Source organism: Trichosurus vulpecula, chromosome 4 (genome assembly GCF_011100635.1).
Source record: "Trichosurus vulpecula isolate mTriVul1 chromosome 4, mTriVul1.pri, whole genome shotgun sequence".
Taxonomy (NCBI): domain Eukaryota; kingdom Metazoa; phylum Chordata; class Mammalia; order Diprotodontia; family Phalangeridae; genus Trichosurus; species Trichosurus vulpecula.
In genome coordinates this window covers 182,773,883-182,792,838 of record NC_050576.1, presented here as the reverse complement: position 1 = coordinate 182,792,838, position 18,956 = coordinate 182,773,883, and the positions used below count along the sequence as shown (strand labels likewise).

General features: G+C 42.0%; 2 protein-coding genes across 3 annotated transcripts; one reads left to right on the top strand and one right to left on the bottom strand.

Annotated features, from left to right (window-relative positions):
- Nucleotides 1-1,146: 1,146 nt before the first annotated feature.
- KLHL10 (kelch like family member 10) lies at nt 1,147-6,520 on the top strand. The gene is made up of 5 exons (XM_036754001.1): nt 1,147-1,466; nt 2,866-3,355; nt 4,231-4,848; nt 5,737-5,886; nt 6,146-6,520. The coding sequence occupies exons 1-5, from the start codon at nt 1,273-1,275 to the stop codon at nt 6,518-6,520; spliced, it is 1,827 nt and encodes a 608-aa protein (XP_036609896.1). The 5' UTR covers nt 1,147-1,272.
- A 180-nt stretch (nt 6,521-6,700) lies between these two features.
- On the bottom strand, nt 6,701-15,177 carry KLHL11 (kelch like family member 11). 2 transcript variants are annotated; one of them, XM_036754000.1, is made up of 3 exons: nt 14,360-15,177; nt 11,124-12,552; nt 6,701-8,761 (listed from the first exon to the last, which is right to left on the bottom strand). In XM_036754000.1, the coding sequence occupies exons 1-3, from the start codon at nt 15,175-15,177 to the stop codon at nt 8,735-8,737; spliced, it is 2,274 nt and encodes a 757-aa protein (XP_036609895.1). In that variant the 3' UTR covers nt 6,701-8,734. The 2 variants fall into 2 exon arrangements, with proteins under 2 accessions (XP_036609895.1, XP_036609894.1); XM_036753999.1 differs by having other exon boundaries at nt 6,701-12,552.
- Nucleotides 15,178-18,956: the final 3,779 nt, after the last annotated feature.

The following is an 18,956-nucleotide window of genomic DNA, read 5'->3' as shown; positions in this document are numbered from 1 at the left end:
AATGGGGGGGTAGGAAGGTAGGTTGCACCCCACAATAGCCAATCCTGAGGCTCGTTTCCAGTACAAACAAACCTACCTTTATACCCCAACAGACCGCCCCCCCCCACACTACTCTGACTTCCATCCCCACCCTAGCCCACCAGCCTTATTCACCCAGTCACTCAGATCGTCTTGTGGCTGAAGCAGCTGCCCCTCAGAAAGCAGGCTTGGCCCTCACCCCTTTTCCTTTTGAGTGGGACAGAGTGAGTCATACAGGATGAGCAGGCTTGTGTTCTTCATCACAGATGAAGATTATATTATCTTTCCCCCAAAACCTACCCCTCTTCCAAACTTGCCTGTTACTCTCAAGGCCATCACCATTCTGCTAGTCACCCAGGTTCGAAACCTCAGTGTCATCCTCTATCCAGGAGAAGTTAGAATATAGAGGACCAGATCATAAATTTAGAGCTGGAAGGGATTTTAGAGGTCATCTAGTCCAATCCCTTCCTTTTACAGATGAGGAAACTGAGACCCAGAGAGGTGAAGGTACTTGCCCAAGATCACATATAGGTACTAGGGACTAAAGCTGAAATTCCAACTCAGGTCCTGGAGGCTCTTTCCACCACACCATGGGGTGGGATGAAAAAGAGCAAGAATATAGGTCCAGCTTGCAGATTCCAAACCTGTTGAAAATGAGGCTGATGAGCCACCATGCCAAATGACACATGCCCAGGGGACTGAAAGAAATCTGAGAGTGGGCCTGAAGAAAACTGAACCAGCTTGGCCTCTACTTTCTGTTTCCTTTGTCTTGGGTTTCCACAGAGCCCTTTAGTCTGGGGTTCAGATACTGGGTACTATGCTGAGTGTCTGCTGTAGGCAGATACTGGGGGATGGTAGGACTTGAGTTTAAAGTGATGAGTACAGGGAGGAAGAAGGGCAATAGAAGATGTAGATTTCAGGCTAGACTTCTTTTTTTTGGTAATTAAACCTGTTTGCTGCTGGCATAGTTCTGCTGCAGGTTTGAGTATGGCAAGGCTGGGGGAGGAAGAAAGATTCTTAGCTTGTGTTAGGTGGTGATGAGGGGCAGAGGTAAGAAGGAAGGATAAGGGGTTCCAGAATCCCAAGGCACAATCCTAACAGTGATCTCACTGCTGGCACAGGATTCTGGAACTTGGGAACCCTGTTGGGCCCCATTTGAAAGATGTAGTAGGGAAAAGGAGAGAGCGGCTGGCGATCGGGGCCCCCCACACACACCCTCGGAGAACAGTTCCCCTCTGCTGGTCCCAGGGTGCCATGGAGATGGAGAGCACAGCGGCCTCCACGCGGTTCCACCAGCCTCACATGGAGAGGAAAATGAGCGCGATGACCTGCGAGATCTTCAACGAGCTTAGGCTAGAGGGCAAGCTCTGTGACGTGGTCATCAAGGTCAATGGCTTTGAGTTCAATGCCCACAAGAACATCCTCTGCAGCTGCAGTTCCTACTTTAGGTATTAAACATAGAAGCCCCAACGAGCTGGAGAGAGAAAGGGAAAGGGGACCAACCAAGGCATTCTGGCTTGTTCTATCCCATACTCCCCTCCTGATCTGAGCTCTCTCACTCCTTGACTTATCTGTCCACCGAAGAGGCATCGAGCACCACGGGGGGACAAACTAGCTTCACTCTGGTTTGGGGGTGACCTCTCATCCACACTGTGACCTTCAATCCCTTCATTCCTCAGTTCTCTTCCAGGCCATGTCTCCTGCACTAGCCACTCTCATCTTCTCCCCATCCTGACCCCTTGGTGGACCAAATGGTTGGTTCACCATTTCCTGGGGGTCGGTGGTGTTGTACATACATGTTGGGTTCCCTACTTAAACAAAGTTGTCAAGACCACTACTTTCAGCCTCTCCAAAATTCCCTGCCCCTTCTCAAACAGGGCTCAAGAGGGTAATGTGATGGGTGATGGGAGATCATCAAGGATTTGGGTTCAAAAGGGAAAAAGAAGGGCAGGTGGAATTCTTAGCAGAAGTTCCTGGAATATTTAAGAGGGAGGGCAAAAGAAGCTGAGGACAGGGCACTAAAGCAATCAGGTCATATGAAAAACTGGTAAATGCTTCCCCTATATTACTTCAAAGTCTTCATTATAATAAGGGACTTTGTTCTCTTAATTCTACCTTCCCTCTAAAACCAAGATTGAAAAGGAAAAGAAACAATAGCCCCTTCCCTCCTTTTTAAGTTTTAATTGTATTGGCTTATTTTAAAAGCTGTCTTCCTCTGATAGATGTTTAATTTTCATTAAATGAGGCAGAGTGCAATGGGCAATGGATAAATTTTAATTTTCTCTCTCTCCTCAAATTACTTTATATTTTCCATCCAGTACATGTTGTGTGCCCATTGCAAACTTCTGGAGGGCAGAGACTGCTTCATTTTTGCCTGAATAATGTCAGTGCCTAGTATGGTGCCTTGCATAGGGCACACTTAATAAATGCATGAGTTAGGAGTTCTAGTTCTAGTTCCAGGTCAGAGTAGTGCACTTCGTCTACCTACAGTAAACTACTTAAACTTCTAGTTTGTTTCTCCAACATTGAAATGACCTATTTTAGGGCTAAAAAGTTTTGACAGTATTGAAAGTGCTTTGAAAGAAATCCAAAGGAAGATATTTATACCCTCCTACTCTCTAGTCATTTTTGCTTCTAAAGCATCTTCCTTCTTCCTCTATGCCATCCCCCACCCCCATACCTTCATAAGTTTGATCTATTCCTAGCAAGCTTCCCATCTCCTCATTGTTTAAGTAGTGTCCCAAACTTTCCCCTCATTTGAGAAAAGAGGAAGACATGGAGAGGCTGGAGACAGATACCATTTTCTGTGGCTACTGTTGGTTTTTTTTTTGTTGTTTTTTTTTCCAGAGCTTTGTTTACAAGTGGCTGGAACAACACAGAAAAGAAAGTGTACAACATTCCTGGTATTTCTCCTGATATGATGAAGTTAATTATTGAATATGCCTACACCCGGACTGTCCCCATCACCCCAGACAATGTAGAGAAGCTGCTAGCTGCAGCAGATCAGTTCAACATCATGGGCATTGTCCGGGGTTGCTGCGAGTTCCTGAAATCAGAGTTGTGTTTGGATAACTGTATCGGCATCTGCAAATTCACAGACTACTACTACTGCCCAGAGTTAAGGCAAAAGGCATACATGTTCATTCTTCACAACTTTGAGGAGATGGTCAAGGTCTCCGCAGAGTTTTTAGAGCTTTCAGTCACTGAGCTTAAGGACATCATTGAAAAAGACGAGCTCAACGTCAAGCAGGAAGATGCTGTCTTTGAAGCAATTTTAAAGTGGATTTCCCATGACCCCCAAAATAGGAAGCAACATATTTCAGTTTTGCTACCCAAGGTCAAGTTCAATTATTACTTTTAGATTATCTTAGCTATGCTTTGTTGGTTCCTTTACTCCACGAATTTCCCCAAGGATCATATCCAGATATATGAAATAGTTGAATACCAGCAGCATAGATGTTGCATGATCTGCACATGATTATTCACCCAGTGCTACTTGTTGTCTTGGGATTGTCATTTCTTGATTGCCCTCTACCTTATTTTTCACACCAGACACACTTATTGGATATAAACTCCATAATCCTAGAAACTTCTGCTGGAAAAGAGGATGTAAGGTCAATACTAAAGACCCATTAAAATAAGTGCAAGTTCTTGATTCAAAGTACTGTGCACATTAGCTCATATATTTGCATGTTGAGTTAATACACTAAGCTATGATGTAGTGGGAAAAGCATTGGACTTGGGAGGCAGACAACCTGGGTTTGAGTGCTGATTCTGACCCTAACTATGGTCAAGTAATTTCACATTATTTGAGCCTTAGTTTCTTTATCTGTAAAATTATGCTTACATTATCTACGTCACAGGATTGTCATGAGAAAAGTACTCTGTAAATCCTAAAAATGCTTTATAGTAAGCTATTACTATGGAAAATTTTGAGGAAGAGAGCAAATCATTCATTTTCTGGGATGGTTCAAATAGTCTTGCTCAGAGGCAGGATAATGGACCATAGGGATTTTGGGGGCACCCAGTTCTATCTTGGCATGGAAATTTATGCCAAATAACATACAAAAACAATTCATAGGGAGGTTTAAAAAAAACCCTGTAGTAATTCAATATAAAGAATTTCTAGCCATTATGGTTAGGGAGGTAGCTTTTTCAAATATTCTTACCTCACCTAAATGGTAAGTTTTTTTTAATTCCTTTTTTTTTTAGGTTCGCCTGGCCCTGATGCATGCCGAGTATTTCATGAACAATGTTAAAATGAATGACTATGTGAAAGACAGTGAAGAGTGCAAGCCGGTCATTATTAATGCCCTAAAGGCCATGTATGACCTAAACATGAATGGACCCTCCAACTCTGACTTCACCAACCCACTCACCCGGCCCCGTCTGCCCTATGCTATCTTGTTTGCAATTGGTGGCTGGAGCGGTGGGAGCCCCACCAATGCCATTGAAGCATATGATGCGCGGGCAGACAGGTGGGTGAATGTCACTTGTGAGGAGGAGAGCCCCCGTGCCTACCATGGGGCAGCATACTTGAAAGGCTATGTTTATATCATTGGCGGGTTCGACAGCGTGGACTATTTCAACAGTGTCAAGCGATTTGACCCAGTCAAGAAAACTTGGCACCAAGTTGCCCCAATGCACTCAAGACGTTGCTATGTCAGTGTGACTGTCCTCAGCAATTTCATTTATGCCATGGGGGGATTTGATGGCTATGTGCGTCTCAACACGGCTGAACGATATGAGCCAGAGACTAATCAATGGACCCTCATCGCCCCCATGCACGAACAAAGAAGTGATGCAAGTGCCACAACCCTGTATGGAAAGGTAAAGAACCAGGGTGTATGGAGTCTTTTCCTGCTATCCCACAGGCTTGGGAACAAAGACTAAACCCTGATATTAAAACTGGCCTTCCTAGCCCAAACTTTACTGCCCAAACTGCCTTTATCCTTATGGGGAACAGAAAATATGGCTAAAACATGGTCTAACGGTTTAATTAACAATTATCTTTTTTCATTAAATTTTTCAGTACTGACTGCACACAAAGCAATATAGAAGCTTTCTGCAGTCTGGCAATGGTGTCAAGGGTCAGTGAAATTGTAAAAAGGTGAGAAGCGGGATGAAGAAAAAACAGGGCCTAGAATAATTCATATAAAGACTAGATGCTCAGCCCCTGAAAAACTGAGAAGGGACTAGTATGTTAAAGATACTAATGGGAGTAGAATATAGTAACTTTCAGTGAATTGTAATTTTCAGTAAATTGGCTGGCTAGAAGGCTCATGCCTTTTCCCCAGAACCAATTGGAATAGCACTTAATATTCTGTCCCTCAATATGAAAACATTTCTGACCCACTTTATATTTAAGTAGGGACTTGGATATCCCTCTCAGCACTTTAGTTAAATATTGACATATAACAAGACTTATAGAAGGGGCAACAAAAGAATTAATTTAGGCCTTAACTTCCCATTGGAATTTTGGAGAGACTAGAATAAGCTACAACAGTAAGAAATCATCTACTTAGGGAATATTTAAGCATGGTGGGATGACTTAAGTGGGATCTCAGTGGGATGACTTAAGTGAATCCTTACCCCGCAAGTAAGGCTTAGCTGATGTCGAAACCCAGGATTTTAAGATGTACAGCATTGTCTTCATGGTAGAATATCCTTTACTCCAAATGACTGTAATGGTCACTACAGGTAATTCTGTTTAAATAGGTCTACATATGTGGTGGATTTAACGGAAATGAATGCCTGTTTACAGCAGAAGTATACAATACTGAGAGTAATCAGTGGACTGTCATAGCACCCATGAGAAGCAGAAGGAGCGGAATAGGAGTAATAGCTTATGGAGAACACGTATATGCGGTAAGAAGGCAGCTTGGCTAGTCTATCAACAACCATATTAAGTTTAGAATCTAGCCTCACATCTTCTATTATTATTAACATGACCTCGCCTCACAAGCTGGTTTTTAGTAGATGGGAAATATTCTACTAGAAGGTAATGGAGGCAGATGAATAATCAATAGGATAGGAGTGGCTAAGTCTACTTGAAACAAGCCACTCTTTTCCAACTCTTAAAAACAGAAGCACTGGTTACCAACCATATTTCCTTGCTTGTCTACAGGTAGGCGGCTTTGATGGAGCTAATCGACTTAGGAGTGCAGAAGCCTACAGCCCTGTGGCCAACACATGGCGTACAATCCCCACCATGTTTAATCCTCGTAGCAATTTTGGCATCGAAGTAGTGGATGACCTCTTATTTGTGGTGGGGGGTTTCAATGGCTTTACCACTACGTTTAATGTTGAGTGCTATGATGAAAAGACTGATGAATGGTATGATGCCCATGACATGAGTATATATCGCAGTGCTCTGAGCTGCTGTGTGGTACCAGGGCTAGCCAATGTCGGGGAATATGCAGCTAGACGGGACAACTTCACAGGATTAGCACTTCGAGATGAAGTAAAGTATTCTGCTTCGACAAGTACCCTACCTGTATGAGCCTCTTCATTTAGCTAATAAAAAGTCTAAGCAATAAGTATTAATTCTTTTTTTAAATAAATGCAGTACTTAAACTTGGAAGAGTATTGGAAAATGTTCCACTTGAGGGAGCCAGGGGTAGGGATGAAGGCGGGAGGGGAAAGGGCAATTATATTTAGCAATTTACACCAGAAAACGCAGTATGAAACAGATCTAAAGAAATATGTTTATTTAATTAAAACAGTTACATTGAAACAATTAGTGGGATAGCTTAACATAGACAATAGATACTATTTTACAATATTCAGTCTCAAGTAGCCCTAAATACTATATAGTTCTAACTAAAAGGGAGAGGTCATAAAAAAAAAATCTCTGCAGTAGAGCAGGGGACACCAATACTGTAAAGTTCAAGAAGTTAACCTTATCTATTCATAAATATGTCAATGAGACCTAGGTACACAGATCAGTATAAGACTATTTAAACATCTAACAAGGTCTACTTTTTAAATATGTATGTAACAAAATAGGATTAAGTTCTGTATAGGACTACTGTGTATTATCCACACTTACATTTAAGCTGTTTATATTAGATGAACTCACTATAGCAAAAAAAAAAAAAAAAAAAAAAAAAAGAAAGAAAAAAAAAAAGGAGCTTCAAAACTAAGCACTACAAAGGCATTCTCAACAAAGTGCAATAATTGTGGATATCAAATTGAATCCTCCACAGCAAAGTAATGATCACTATAAGTATCCTAAGGTGGTTTAGCTGTATTATATTACTCACTGTAGAACAGTTCTGTTTCCAAAGACCCATGGTCTGCAGTAAGTATTACATAGTGGTGAAGACTCTAGAAATAATCATTGGTAACCGACAAAAAAGTTTTGTTTTTTAAATACCTAAAAAGCACCAAAATAGGAGTGTGTTCACAAGAGTTTAACAGAGTGCTAAGCTGTGTCAAAAAGCTTGATGTGTTAACAACCAAAAAAAGTGTAAACAGACTCTCAAATATCCAAGAGTTAAAAAAAACAAAAAACTATAGCACCCCACAAGCACCATTATTAGTCTAGAATAGGCAGAGACAACACCTTGCTTCACAATTTCTTACACTTTAAAATACACATGAAGAACATTTTGGTGACATAGTTTACAAGCAGCTTTAGCCTCTTATAAATGTGGCTAATCTCACATTTATTTAGCTAAATTTAGGGACAGTACAAAGTAAATTTAGGTCCCTCTAGTTAAGCCTATTTAGACAAAAGCATCTATGAAGTTCACAAACTGACCACTGTACCTAACAAACTTATGATATAATGCTAACTATTATAGAACCGAAGCAATATTTGGAGTGTTTCAGATACACAAAGCTACAATATTTGTCAAGACATACACAGAGAAAAAAGTATCCTGGTAACTATTGATTTACCACACTAATAGGTTTAAAAACTTCCATATTAATTTTATTTTTCTAATCTCAAACTTCTACTCTGTCCAGTCAAGCTGGGCTGTTGGGGGGTTTTTGTCCAAGAAATGCCATAACAAACCTAGCTAATCAACAACAAAAACTCCAAGTCAATAAAGCTTTAAAAGTATTTAGCAAGATTTCTTTTGGCAGAGTAAAAAAATCAGCAGAAGTTGATTATTTTGTTGAGATGCAGAACACTCACCATGCACAATAAATAACTGCAAGTGAGAATGTGTCACACACTAAGCTCATGGCTGACATTCACAAGACAAATAACTTACTACGAATTTCAGTTAAGTTTGCTTTTTAATCATAACCCAGAAGGAACATGCAATTATAAATGACCTCACAACATATAAAGTCATTAATTTTTGACATAATCAGCCAAAATGTTATTTGGATTCATTTTAAGCTGAGTACTTATATTAGGTGCTTAACCAACAAACACAAACCTATACTACATTTCAGTAAAAATACAGTAAGAAAATTCTAGCTTTTTACCCACAGTGTCATATCAGTTCTTGATCATCTTGTCTACTGCATTTCAAAATGAATTCGGTAAGTTTCTTTTAGTCTAAGATTTCTGAATGTCAGCCTTGAACAGATTGAAGAAAACTTGGTTTCTCTCTTAAGAGGTTAGTCACAATATTTCAGCAATACAAACTAATGTCAAAAATAACAAATGTGAATTTCAAATCTGAATATTAGAAGGTAAATTCAAGAGTCAGGAAAACCTGCACACACCATGCAAATGAACGACTTACCCTTCCTTTTAGCCGTGGCCTAGGCTGCCTGCCTGCTAAATTGGAAAACGACAGTTTCAATTCAAATGAAAAATTCATTAACAGGACTAGAATCCTAATTTTTAAAACATCATTTAAATGTGGATGACATCCTTCCTTACAAGTAATCCTATGATTGTTTTGGAAAGCTTGAGATAAACTGGCTACTCAAATATCATAAGTAAAAGGCCTATGCCTTTCTAAAGAATAGGAGTTAGTAAAAAGAAGACAAAGTAATTTGAATTTTTAAAAATCAAGTAAAGTGAATTAGCAAGTCTTAGAAACTTCATATAATGTGATACTGTCTTAAACATGGACACCTTACACAGACCAAGCCAAATGAATTCAACTGTGGCTTACCAGAATGCAAGCTACTTTTTACAAGTCTGTAGACTTTCCCAAAATCATTAAATAAAAGACTTAAAGCAGATTTGATTTCAATCACCAAAAACACCCTAATCTGGAAAATTAGTTTTGAAATATCTTTAAACTTAAGGTCTAAATACTATGGTTTCTAAACCAGGATATTAACATTCATACAACTGGACACCCCACATTTCTAGCTATGCTCTTTTCTTTTGATGTTTGAATGCTTATGTACCTAAGTAAAGATACTGCTTTTACTGAACCATATGGTGTACTGGAAAAACACTGCAACTGATGGTAAACTTGTATAAGGTGTTATTGGCTAACAACCGTCTTTTTGGCAGCTTTTGACTTCATGGATCACTGCTGATCTGAAAGGTAGACTACGAAACTACAGTCTTCCAGACCCAAAAATGACATTCTCTGAGAAGAAAGAGTGCACTGGGATCACTGACTTAACCACTAGCCTGATACCACAATGGAAACTAAACCTGTTCTATTAATCAGTAAGAGACCAATCTGAGTACTATTCTGCATAAAGGGAGTTTTATTTTAGAGAATAAGATAGTGAATTGAATTTAAAAAAAAGAGAGGAAGAATAAGTAAAGAAAGTAATAAAGATTATACAATTTTTAAATGAGCTATAGTAATAATTTCAAAAGGTCAAAATTATGTACCCAAATTTGGTATTTTAGGCTCAGGCAACCTTTTCACTCAGTCTATGGCAAATGATTAAATGAAGATTAGAAAAGTTGGGCGCAGGTTAGGGTTAAGGCCTTTCCTTAGTAATTATAGCTTAAGATTTTACTTCCCATTTGGAAAAAAAAAACACAGCATATACCTCTTAGAAAAGAATAATTTGGAATAAATGATATAATTTGCACAACAGAGAATCAGAATTGAAGGCATGACGTGTTGATTGTCACAGGCATATTTACATTATCAAACTTGTTCTAAACTACACTTGCAACCTCTGAAAAGTAGTTCTTCAACTTCTCAAATGCCTTTGACTTTGATAGTGTCATATTTTTTCAGTTTATACCAACTTGTGTTCTTTCCAAAGAAATCTATTCCATGTATAGAATTTTCCCTGTATGTACATAGCTAAGAAAACAGAATTGACTTTTTTGCCAACTGCTTTCACCAAATTAGTGAGTTTTTTAAGTCTGTGATAGTTGCCAAAAAAATTTTAAAAGCTCAAAAAAAATGTATTTTATATATGTGAATTTTCTACCAATAATCCCTACTATAAGTAAACATGGTAGTGTTGATAAATACATATAAGATATCTGACAAAGAAACATCCTGAAGTCATCATTTCTTACTGAAAAATTGTGCTTTCCCTTTAAAATTTCAGTCTGCCCAACTATTGCACATGCCTCCTCCATAAGAGAACTAAGTGCATAGACACCAATCTTCCCTTCAAACTTAACCATTCAGGAAAAGATTAAAAGTAACATAAGAAAAGTGCAAATAAAACTGGTGCTTAGAAGCACATTCAACCATAAGTCCTTAAGATAAAGGAACTTGGAATGGTGGAAAAAAGTCAAATGATGACATCTGATTTTCCTCACATACAGTAAAATCTCTCCTAAAGATCTTACTTGACCTGGCGACTATACGCACATTTCAAGGACAAGGAAGCAAATTATCCAAAATGCTCACATTATCTCTCTATTGTGTCTGTGTTTCCCATTCTCCAGTATTTATAAGTACAGCTCTTTTTATATGGGATAAAACAATCTACCAATTCAGGTACAAATCTGAGTTGCCAGCATACCACTTTTTCCAAGTAATATGTTAAGACTGTATGTGTTTAGCCTCATTCAAATAGGTGTTACTGTAGATAGGAACCCAAACCTAGCATTCGATCTGAGAGCGTGGCATCCTCCGCAGATTTAGTGCATGTCGATGTATTTCTTGCATCTGTCGTATTCTATCCTTCTGCCACATTAAATTTTGGGGCATGGGGTATCTCTGGCTACCATGCAAGCACCTGTAGGGGATTCTCACATGGCAAGCAGTTGCCCTACAACGAGGTTGTGGCATGGGAGGAAGGAGCATCCACCGCTTTCTCTCAGCACAGTAACGATAGGCTTCTTTTCGATACTGTTTGTCAATATCATCACTGTTTTTCCAACCCCCAATGATGAAAACATCATCTTTGTAATAACAAATTGCTGCTCCTTCTATGCTAAGGACTTCTGGAGGTAAGCTTTCAAGGATCTCATCAGATACTCGGCCAGAGATTTTTCTCTTTGCCTCTTCATTATCCATAGGATAACTCTTTGGACAGCATGAGGCTGTGTGGTAAAAGTTTGTACTGGCTACAGACATCTGGAAAAAGCAGTAATTGTCAATAAGTGGCAAGGAGTCCACATCTTGCCACTGCCGAGTCTCTGTGTCGTAGCGGGTAATGATGGCCCTTAAGCCATCTTCACTGTCACTGTCCACAGGAGTACGGGCAGCAATGTACACAAATCTTTCTTCTATGGTGACTGCTTTGACATCACGAAGAATCTTTGGTGCTGACTCCAAGTTGTGCCATTTATCTTGTTCAGGATTATATACAGTTACATCTTTAAAACCAGGACTAAAGTTGCCATGTCCTCCAATACTATATAGTTTTCCCTTTACTTCTGTGAGGCCAAAAGAATGTTTTCTTGTCATTAAGTTACAAACTTGCTCCCACATATTTCTATTTGGATTATACCTTTCTACAGTTTTGGCAAATCCAGGTTCCATTGACCCAGCAACATATATGTAAGATTCTGTCACTGCAACAGCATGTCCATCCAGGTGATTATGAATGTGTGGCAGGTTTACCCACCTGTCTTCATCAATAAAATATCCTACACACTCACTCAAGTAGTCCCCTCCTTCTGACACACCACCAATTACCATAATCACATCCATGTTTTGCCCATATCGTGGCAGTAATCCAACAGGGGACACTGAATGCTGCAAATTACCAGACTGTAAATTCTCTGCTCTTAGAGCATGGCTTTCCACAGCTTCAGAAACTAATCTGACACAAACTTCATTAATGGACACCAGCCTTTCTGATTTGACATTCCGTGTAAGATAAGTAGGTTTCATCTGTGATAATCTAAGCAATTTAAAAAGTTCTTCAAAGTATCGCTCTCTCTCTTCAGCATTTCTTTGCACCCACTTCAAAACGGTTTCAAAGAGAATTTCTTCTGAATCAACTGTAATTTCCAAGTCTGAAAGCCAGTCTCGAATGAGATGAAAAGGTAAAGTGTAGAATTCTTCATCCTGGATCACTTTATAGAAATTCCTCCTTATCATATCTGCAGCTTTCAGAGCAAGTTGGCTCAGGGTGTACATATGGGCTAAACTATGGATAGCCACACAATTTGAGAGATTCAGTTTTTTCTTGAGAAATTCACCACAAAATTCCTTTAAACGAATCAGTAAGAACCTAAAGCCAAACAGAGACAAAAGGAATGATTCAGGTTAACAGGTACATCTGTCGGCTATGAATGCTTTGTTTCGATTTCAAGCTAATTTGGTCAAAAGCTAGCCCAATTCTTGCCTCTAATGCTTTTGCTGTCATCCTCAAACTTGAAAAAAAGACACTAAACATTTACTAAACTGAATACTGTTCATACCTCTTATCTGTCGCTACTTTCACCTCAAAATGAAACAAGATGGAAGAGAAACATTTACTGAATATTCCATGTGAATACAACTTTGGAAGAAAGCAATAAATGAAAAAGCAAGTGTAAACATATCTTAATACGGGAATATAAACAAGATGGTCTGGGATTAGAGGAAACACTGTAATTCAAACATTAAGTACCTTTCAAATAAAGATACTGTATTAGAACCTGGGGATACAAAGATGGAAGGTATAAATCCTGTCCTCCAGGAGCCTGAAATCTAATAGGAGGTATGTAGTACACAACAATGATACAATGTAGAATGTAATAAGTGCACAGGAGAAGTCCAAACAAAGTGCTTTTGTGTGGGATATGTGGCAACGGAGAAATGGATCCTTGGTCAAGAGAACTCTGGATTTGAATGCTGACTCCTGCAGTAGTTGTATAAGTCATTTAGCCCCTAACCAGCAACTTAGTAAATTATGAAATGGGGCTGGGTGTAGTGGAGCAACCTTTAGACCCTCTCCTGCTAGGTCCAGTGGATCCTTTGAATTAAATTCTGAATTAGAGCAGTAAGTCTGGCACCAAAATGGTGAGCACTTAGAATCACACGGCTGCCAGGCTACCTAAAGAGAGAGAAAGTGGCACATATTGGAAAAATGGCAGTTTCATGCCTATTAGTAATGAGATCAGCCCATTAGTGGCTACTGCAGCACTATCCTGAAAAGGGAACCCCAGTCCTCCCAAAAACCAAAAACATACACACAGGTGTCTCAGAAGTCTTAATGCCAATTTTACACTACTGGCGCTAAGAATTTCCTAGCATCTAATTCACAGACTTGTTTTGAGGATCAAATGGCAAAAGGGATGTAGAATTCTTTGTATACCATAAAGTACTACACAAATATAAGGTATTTCCACAAATCTAAAGAGAAAAGGTTCAATGGTAAGGAAGGTAAGGTAAGGGACTTTTATCCTGGAAAACATGAGGAAAAAAAAGGTCTATGAACTTGGGTGGTACATAACACCTCCTTCTAAAGGTTAATAAACCAGTAGAAAATGAGCTTGAGAATAGGGACTGTTTCACTTTCAATCTTTGTATTCCATGTGCCTAAGGGTCAGCTTGGTACACTAAATAGTTATGAGCCTGCTGTGGGACCAGGGAGGTCTGGGTTCAAGTTCGACCTCGGACAAAGACTGACTATACGAAGAATATGCCACTTAAGCTCTCAGTGGTCTAAGCAACTCTAAGACTAAATTGCAGGAAAAAGGCGGAAGAGCAATAACAGTTTCCATTCCCAAGGAGTTTCTTAAGCCAAAGAAATAACAAATGCACTTCCTATCCCTAATAGTTCCCATACCTAAGGGCTTTTCTCCAACCTCCTCCCCACCCCCAAAGCAGGGCCTTCTCTCTCCCTTTCCCAGGTTTACCTTCCCCCCTTACTCTTCCTTCCTATCAGGTCTTCCCTCTCAGCCCCTTCTCTGCCTCCTTACTCAGCTTCTCTCTCCTGCACCAGTATCCTTGCCCGCTCCTCCCTCCCGCCCCGTTCTCGTCCTCCCTACCGAATGCCCCCCATTCTCCCTTTTCTTCCTCCGTCCCGACGCCCCCCGGCCTCGTGCCCTCACCTGTCGGCCAGCTCTAGGACCTCGTGGACGCTGCCGGTGCTGACGCGGATGCGGCCGGTGTACATGTACTCGATGACGGCCTCCACCGTGTCGGGCTCGGGCCCGGGCTCCGAGCTCCACTTGCGCATCTCCACACGACCCGAGCGCGACTCGGAGAACTGGCCCGAGAGCAGGGGCGTGAAGTACTCGGTGGCGGCGGCCAGCACGGAGCGGTGGGCGCGGAACTCGCGGCCGCCGGCGCCGCCGAAGCACAGAGTGATGTCGCAGAAAAGGCCCTGGCGCCGCTGTTCGTTCTGCCGCCACGACAGCTCCGAGCAGTGCGTGCTGCACTCGAAGTCCTCCGACTCCGGGCCTGGCTCCCCGCCGACCACCTCCGCCATGGAGGCCAGGCCGGCCCCGAGCCCAGCTCCGAGCCCGGCCCCGAGCCCGGCCCCGATCCCGGCCCCGATCCCGGCTCCGATCCCGGCTCCGATGCCAGCTCCGAGCCCAGGTCCGATGCCGGCTCCCATCCCGGCTCCAATGCCAGCTCCGAGCCCGGCCTCCGCGGCCACGTTACCGCCAATGCCCATGCCTTCCACTCCCAGCCCCGCGGGCCCGGAGACGGCTGCTTCCACCCCCTCCATCTCCACCACCTGAAGGGGAGCGGCAGCAGGCGCAGCCATGTTGCAGCCGGTCCGCCGTTCGCTTCTAGTACGGTTCCTGCGCAACCCGCGAAGGACGCTGGGAGAACGCAGCCGGGAGCCCTGCGAATGCGCACTAGGCTCTGGGGAAGGGAAAGCGGGGTTCGGAATGTTGGACCGGGGAAGCAGATTGCGCATGTGCAAGGGTGGAGGATTAATACCCGCCACGGGTAAGAAAAAAGCCGAGAGTAGAGAGTTGGCGAGCTCGCGCCCTTACCTCGAGTTGAGACTGTTAGACAGTTGGGCGGGGTGCTGGGGCGGGCTCGCGCGTGCTCTTTGCACTCTAGTCCCTGGAGAAAGGGAGGGATAGTTCTGAAGGCTGGCCGGAGGAAGCAGAGTGCGCATGGGCGAGGGTAGCGGAGCGCAACGGCTTCCAGTAAGAAAGAAGCCGGGATTGTGTAGAGGCTGGCTGAAGCCCTACCTAAAAATTGAGACTGTTAGACAGAACTGGGCGGGACGCGACGCGACGTTAGGCGGTCTTGCGCATGCGCCTTGCTAATTCAGCTGGCCGTTTGTTCTCTTGTTCCTTTCTCTCTACCCAGAAGACAGGGTGCTTTGTTTCTCCTGCCGTCCTAACCTAACCCTGCATCCACCACCATAACCATCATAGCTTAATGCTCTTCCTATACCATTTGATCCTCTATGGCCCAGTGAGGGTGGGCATTATCCCCATTTTACAAGGAGGGGAAACTGAGGCTGGGTCAAGCCGAGGTGACTTGACCGATAGGATGGTCATAGCAGACAATGACAGGTCCAGAGAAGGGCCCGGGCAGTCTGAGTCCAACTCTAGGCATCTTTTTCCTGAAATACATAAACTCAGGAGCTGGATCAGTTGGGAGCTCCAGCCATCCCTCCCCCAACCCTATCCCCCCTGCTTCCCCTCCTATCCCCCAAAAAGGGAAGCTTTGGAAAGGATATTGTTGACCTGAAAGTTTGGTTAAAGGAGGCTAACAGGCTAGGTGATATATAAATTCATACTGTATTCCCTTGAAGCTAGCAGATAACATCATCATGGAGTCAGAAGAAAACTTGTGACTGACTGACAAAAGAATGACAAGATTTAAATACACTTTAGAACAATCCCAACTCCAGTTTATGGTCTTCATTATCATAAGAAAGGAAGTTTGTTAGTTGAATGAGTCCTAAATACAGTAAGACAATTGACAAAGTAGTGCCAGTTAGAGATTATGATCCCAGGAAGTCAATGCTGCTCCCCTATATGCAAATGTCCCTAGAACATCAAGATGAGAGAAATCCCACTGTTCTGGTTGTAGACATCCTGTCACCAACAGGAAAGGCACTCCTTGTCAACCTTGAAGTTGCTGACACAGGAAAGGGCATTTTTAAGCAAAGCAGTTTGGTTGATTAGTTCAGGCTTTGGATCTTATTGGGGTTCAAATAATCTGAAAAGATTGTCAATATCCTTTAGGGGCAGTATCTCTTTACAGAAGTCTTGGGCTTCCAGGTCCTATTAGACCAGTAGTGGGATAAATTTAGATCATGGAGTCCAAACTACATTTAGAAAGGGTCCTTTGCGCTCTGCTAACCAAGTTGTGTTTGTCCTTCGTTTTTGAAGAGGGCCATGGCGGAGTAACCTCCAACTGAGGAACCATCTTACTCTGGATCCCGCCTGTTCTGTCATATGGACACATCCACAATGCCGGGGTCTCCAGAACAGTCAGCACCCTCCGCTTGACCAGTTTGAGTTTTGAGGGTCCCTAGACCACCATGGTGAAAGGGCTAATCCTTTCATTCTAGTACCATCACTCTGTTGATTGGTTCCAATTTATCTTATATATAAGCTTGTTTGTACAGCCATGAAACTGAGAATTCCTTGAGAGCAGGGACTAGTTGTGACTTTCCCCATATCCCCAGCTCTTAGAACAGTGCCTAGCACCTAGTAGGTACTTAGTAAATGTTTGACTGACTACTGGGTGGGTGATTATCTAGTGTAAGGAAGCAGGCAGGTCTGGTTGGAGTATTTATTCTCAGCCTCTACACGTTTCTCGAAGGCTATGGCAAGAGAATGTAAGGGCTGGTAGACCCTACCAAGCTAGGAAGAAAGCTTGGATCACTGGTGTACTGACAATACTGTCAGGCCAGCCAGGCTAATTGGGAGAGTCTTGTTATCATGTTGGCCATACCAGTGGTGATTAATATTTTAGGTGCTGCAACTCCTTAAGATCTACTAAGCTCCAGAGCAGTGTACAGTATGTCCCTGGAGGGGGTACCTCAATCTGTGAAATCAAGGTGGGGTTGGTTACTAAGAGTAGAGTTGAAATCCTCTTCCCCATTTTAGCCAGTTATTTTAAGTGAGAAGAGAAACCCCTTTCTCCCCATTGTTACCTCGATACTTTTACTAAGCAAGAACACTTCTCAATCAAGCAATCAATCAGAAGACTCTGGATTAAGTGTGGAAAGTTTCTGAAAGCCATTTAATGAAATTAAAGGAAAGGTTTTGTTTGAGGTTCCAGTGGGCGGAATGATTTCATTATGTCTTCTATGGATAAATATAGTATATTATTAGCTCATGAATGAAAGAAGAGTATTCCCACCAACTAGGAGTTGGGTTAGTTCTGATGGGGTGCTTGGATCCCAGCCCTATGACCATATTTCTCCCAGCCCCAGTACTCTGTCTTTGGCAATAACTCATGAGTGGGCCCCAGTGAGGCAAACTGTTTCTCCCTGTTAGAAGAACAAGCTGATGTGTGTAGAATTTCCCTAGTATGAACAGGACCATCTTATACTAGCAGAACCATCATGTACTGATTCCCACACTTACCACATGCAATCCAGAGGTCAAGCTATAGCTGTCACCTCCCAAGGCTATCTTGTTACAGATGTAACAGACCAAAAACATACCCCTTAGAAGCCTCCCTCACTCCAGGCCATGCCAGTAGTGAATGACATCTGTGCCCAGGATATCTTCACCACCTAACTTGCACACTTGGTACACCATTCACTGAACTTTTTCTATATAAGCTTTAGCATCACCCCCATTAAGTTTCAAGTTCCCTAAGGAGCTCTGCCTTACAATAATGCTCTGCATTACAATAAACTTTTTGCCAAGGGACTAGAAGACTGCTTGAGTCTGTGAATTCTTTCCAGATGACTCCACCCAGTACTTCCCTGCACCCCTAAACCACATCAGTTCCTTTTCAAATGTGCTTTCTAAGCTTGAACTCACTTTCCTCTAGAGTCTGTTTTTGTGAGAGAGTATTTTGGGAAGACTGGTTTTACACCAAGTGTTCTTAATGTAGCAACCTTAGTAAATAACCCTTTCTACTTAAGACTGGTTAAATTGTTTTTTAATTGAGAATCCTGGAGGGAGAGAGGGAAAAGAAGCACACTGGTGAGGCCTTGAGCTGCAGGTATTACAGAATTACCCCTGACCCTAAAGAGAGGTAGCAAGTCAACTCATCAGTGAAAAGGGGAGTTGAAGATTCCATAAGAGCTCACTAGGGCTCGCAAGAACTACACAAGCCTGTTCATGTGAGAAGCACAATGCAAAATAATAACATCTGGAAATGTGGGATGTTCATTTATTGCCATATAAAGCCAATCTTTTCATTCTCTCTTATTCTTAATCTCACAACAATAGTTCTACTGTTATATGACAAAGTTAAGTGATCCATTCCGTTCATATACCCATCATACAATTTTCTTCCATTTTTGTGTCTGCCTAGAATTTATATCAAAAAACCTCTGTCAGATGGTAGTCTTTCACCTGGAACTTTTGGCTAACTGGATGTTTCTGACCTGGTGAAAAGATCTTTTTAGTATCTATGACAGGATGCACGAAGAATACAAGAGCTAGGTGGGCATGAATATCACCATGTCCAATCTTCCCCTGAAGTCTCTCTGGTTCCACATTGAAAAGTAGATAATGAGAAATAGGATGCTATTTGCAGAAACAA

What these genes read in the sequence shown, in the direction of transcription:
- KLHL10 (XM_036754001.1), top strand. Translation starts at nt 1,273, where the DNA reads ATGGAGATGGAGAGCACAGCGGCCTCCACGCGGTTCCACCAGCCTCAC. An exon ending in AGCTGCAGTTCCTACTTTAG is followed by an intron (nt 1,467 to 2,865) that starts GTATTAAACATA and finishes TTTTTTTTCCAG; the next exon opens with AGCTTTGTTTACAAGTGGCT. An exon ending in ATGGAGAACACGTATATGCG is followed by an intron (nt 5,887 to 6,145) that starts GTAAGAAGGCAG and finishes GCTTGTCTACAG; the next exon opens with GTAGGCGGCTTTGATGGAGC.
- KLHL11 (XM_036753999.1), bottom strand. Translation starts at nt 15,177, where the DNA reads ATGCGCAATCTGCTTCCCCGGTCCAACATTCCGAACCCCGCTTTCCCT. An exon ending in GTCCTAGAGCTGGCCGACAG is followed by an intron (nt 12,553 to 14,359) that starts GTGAGGGCACGA and finishes GTTTGGCTTTAG; the next exon opens with GTTCTTACTGATTCGTTTAA.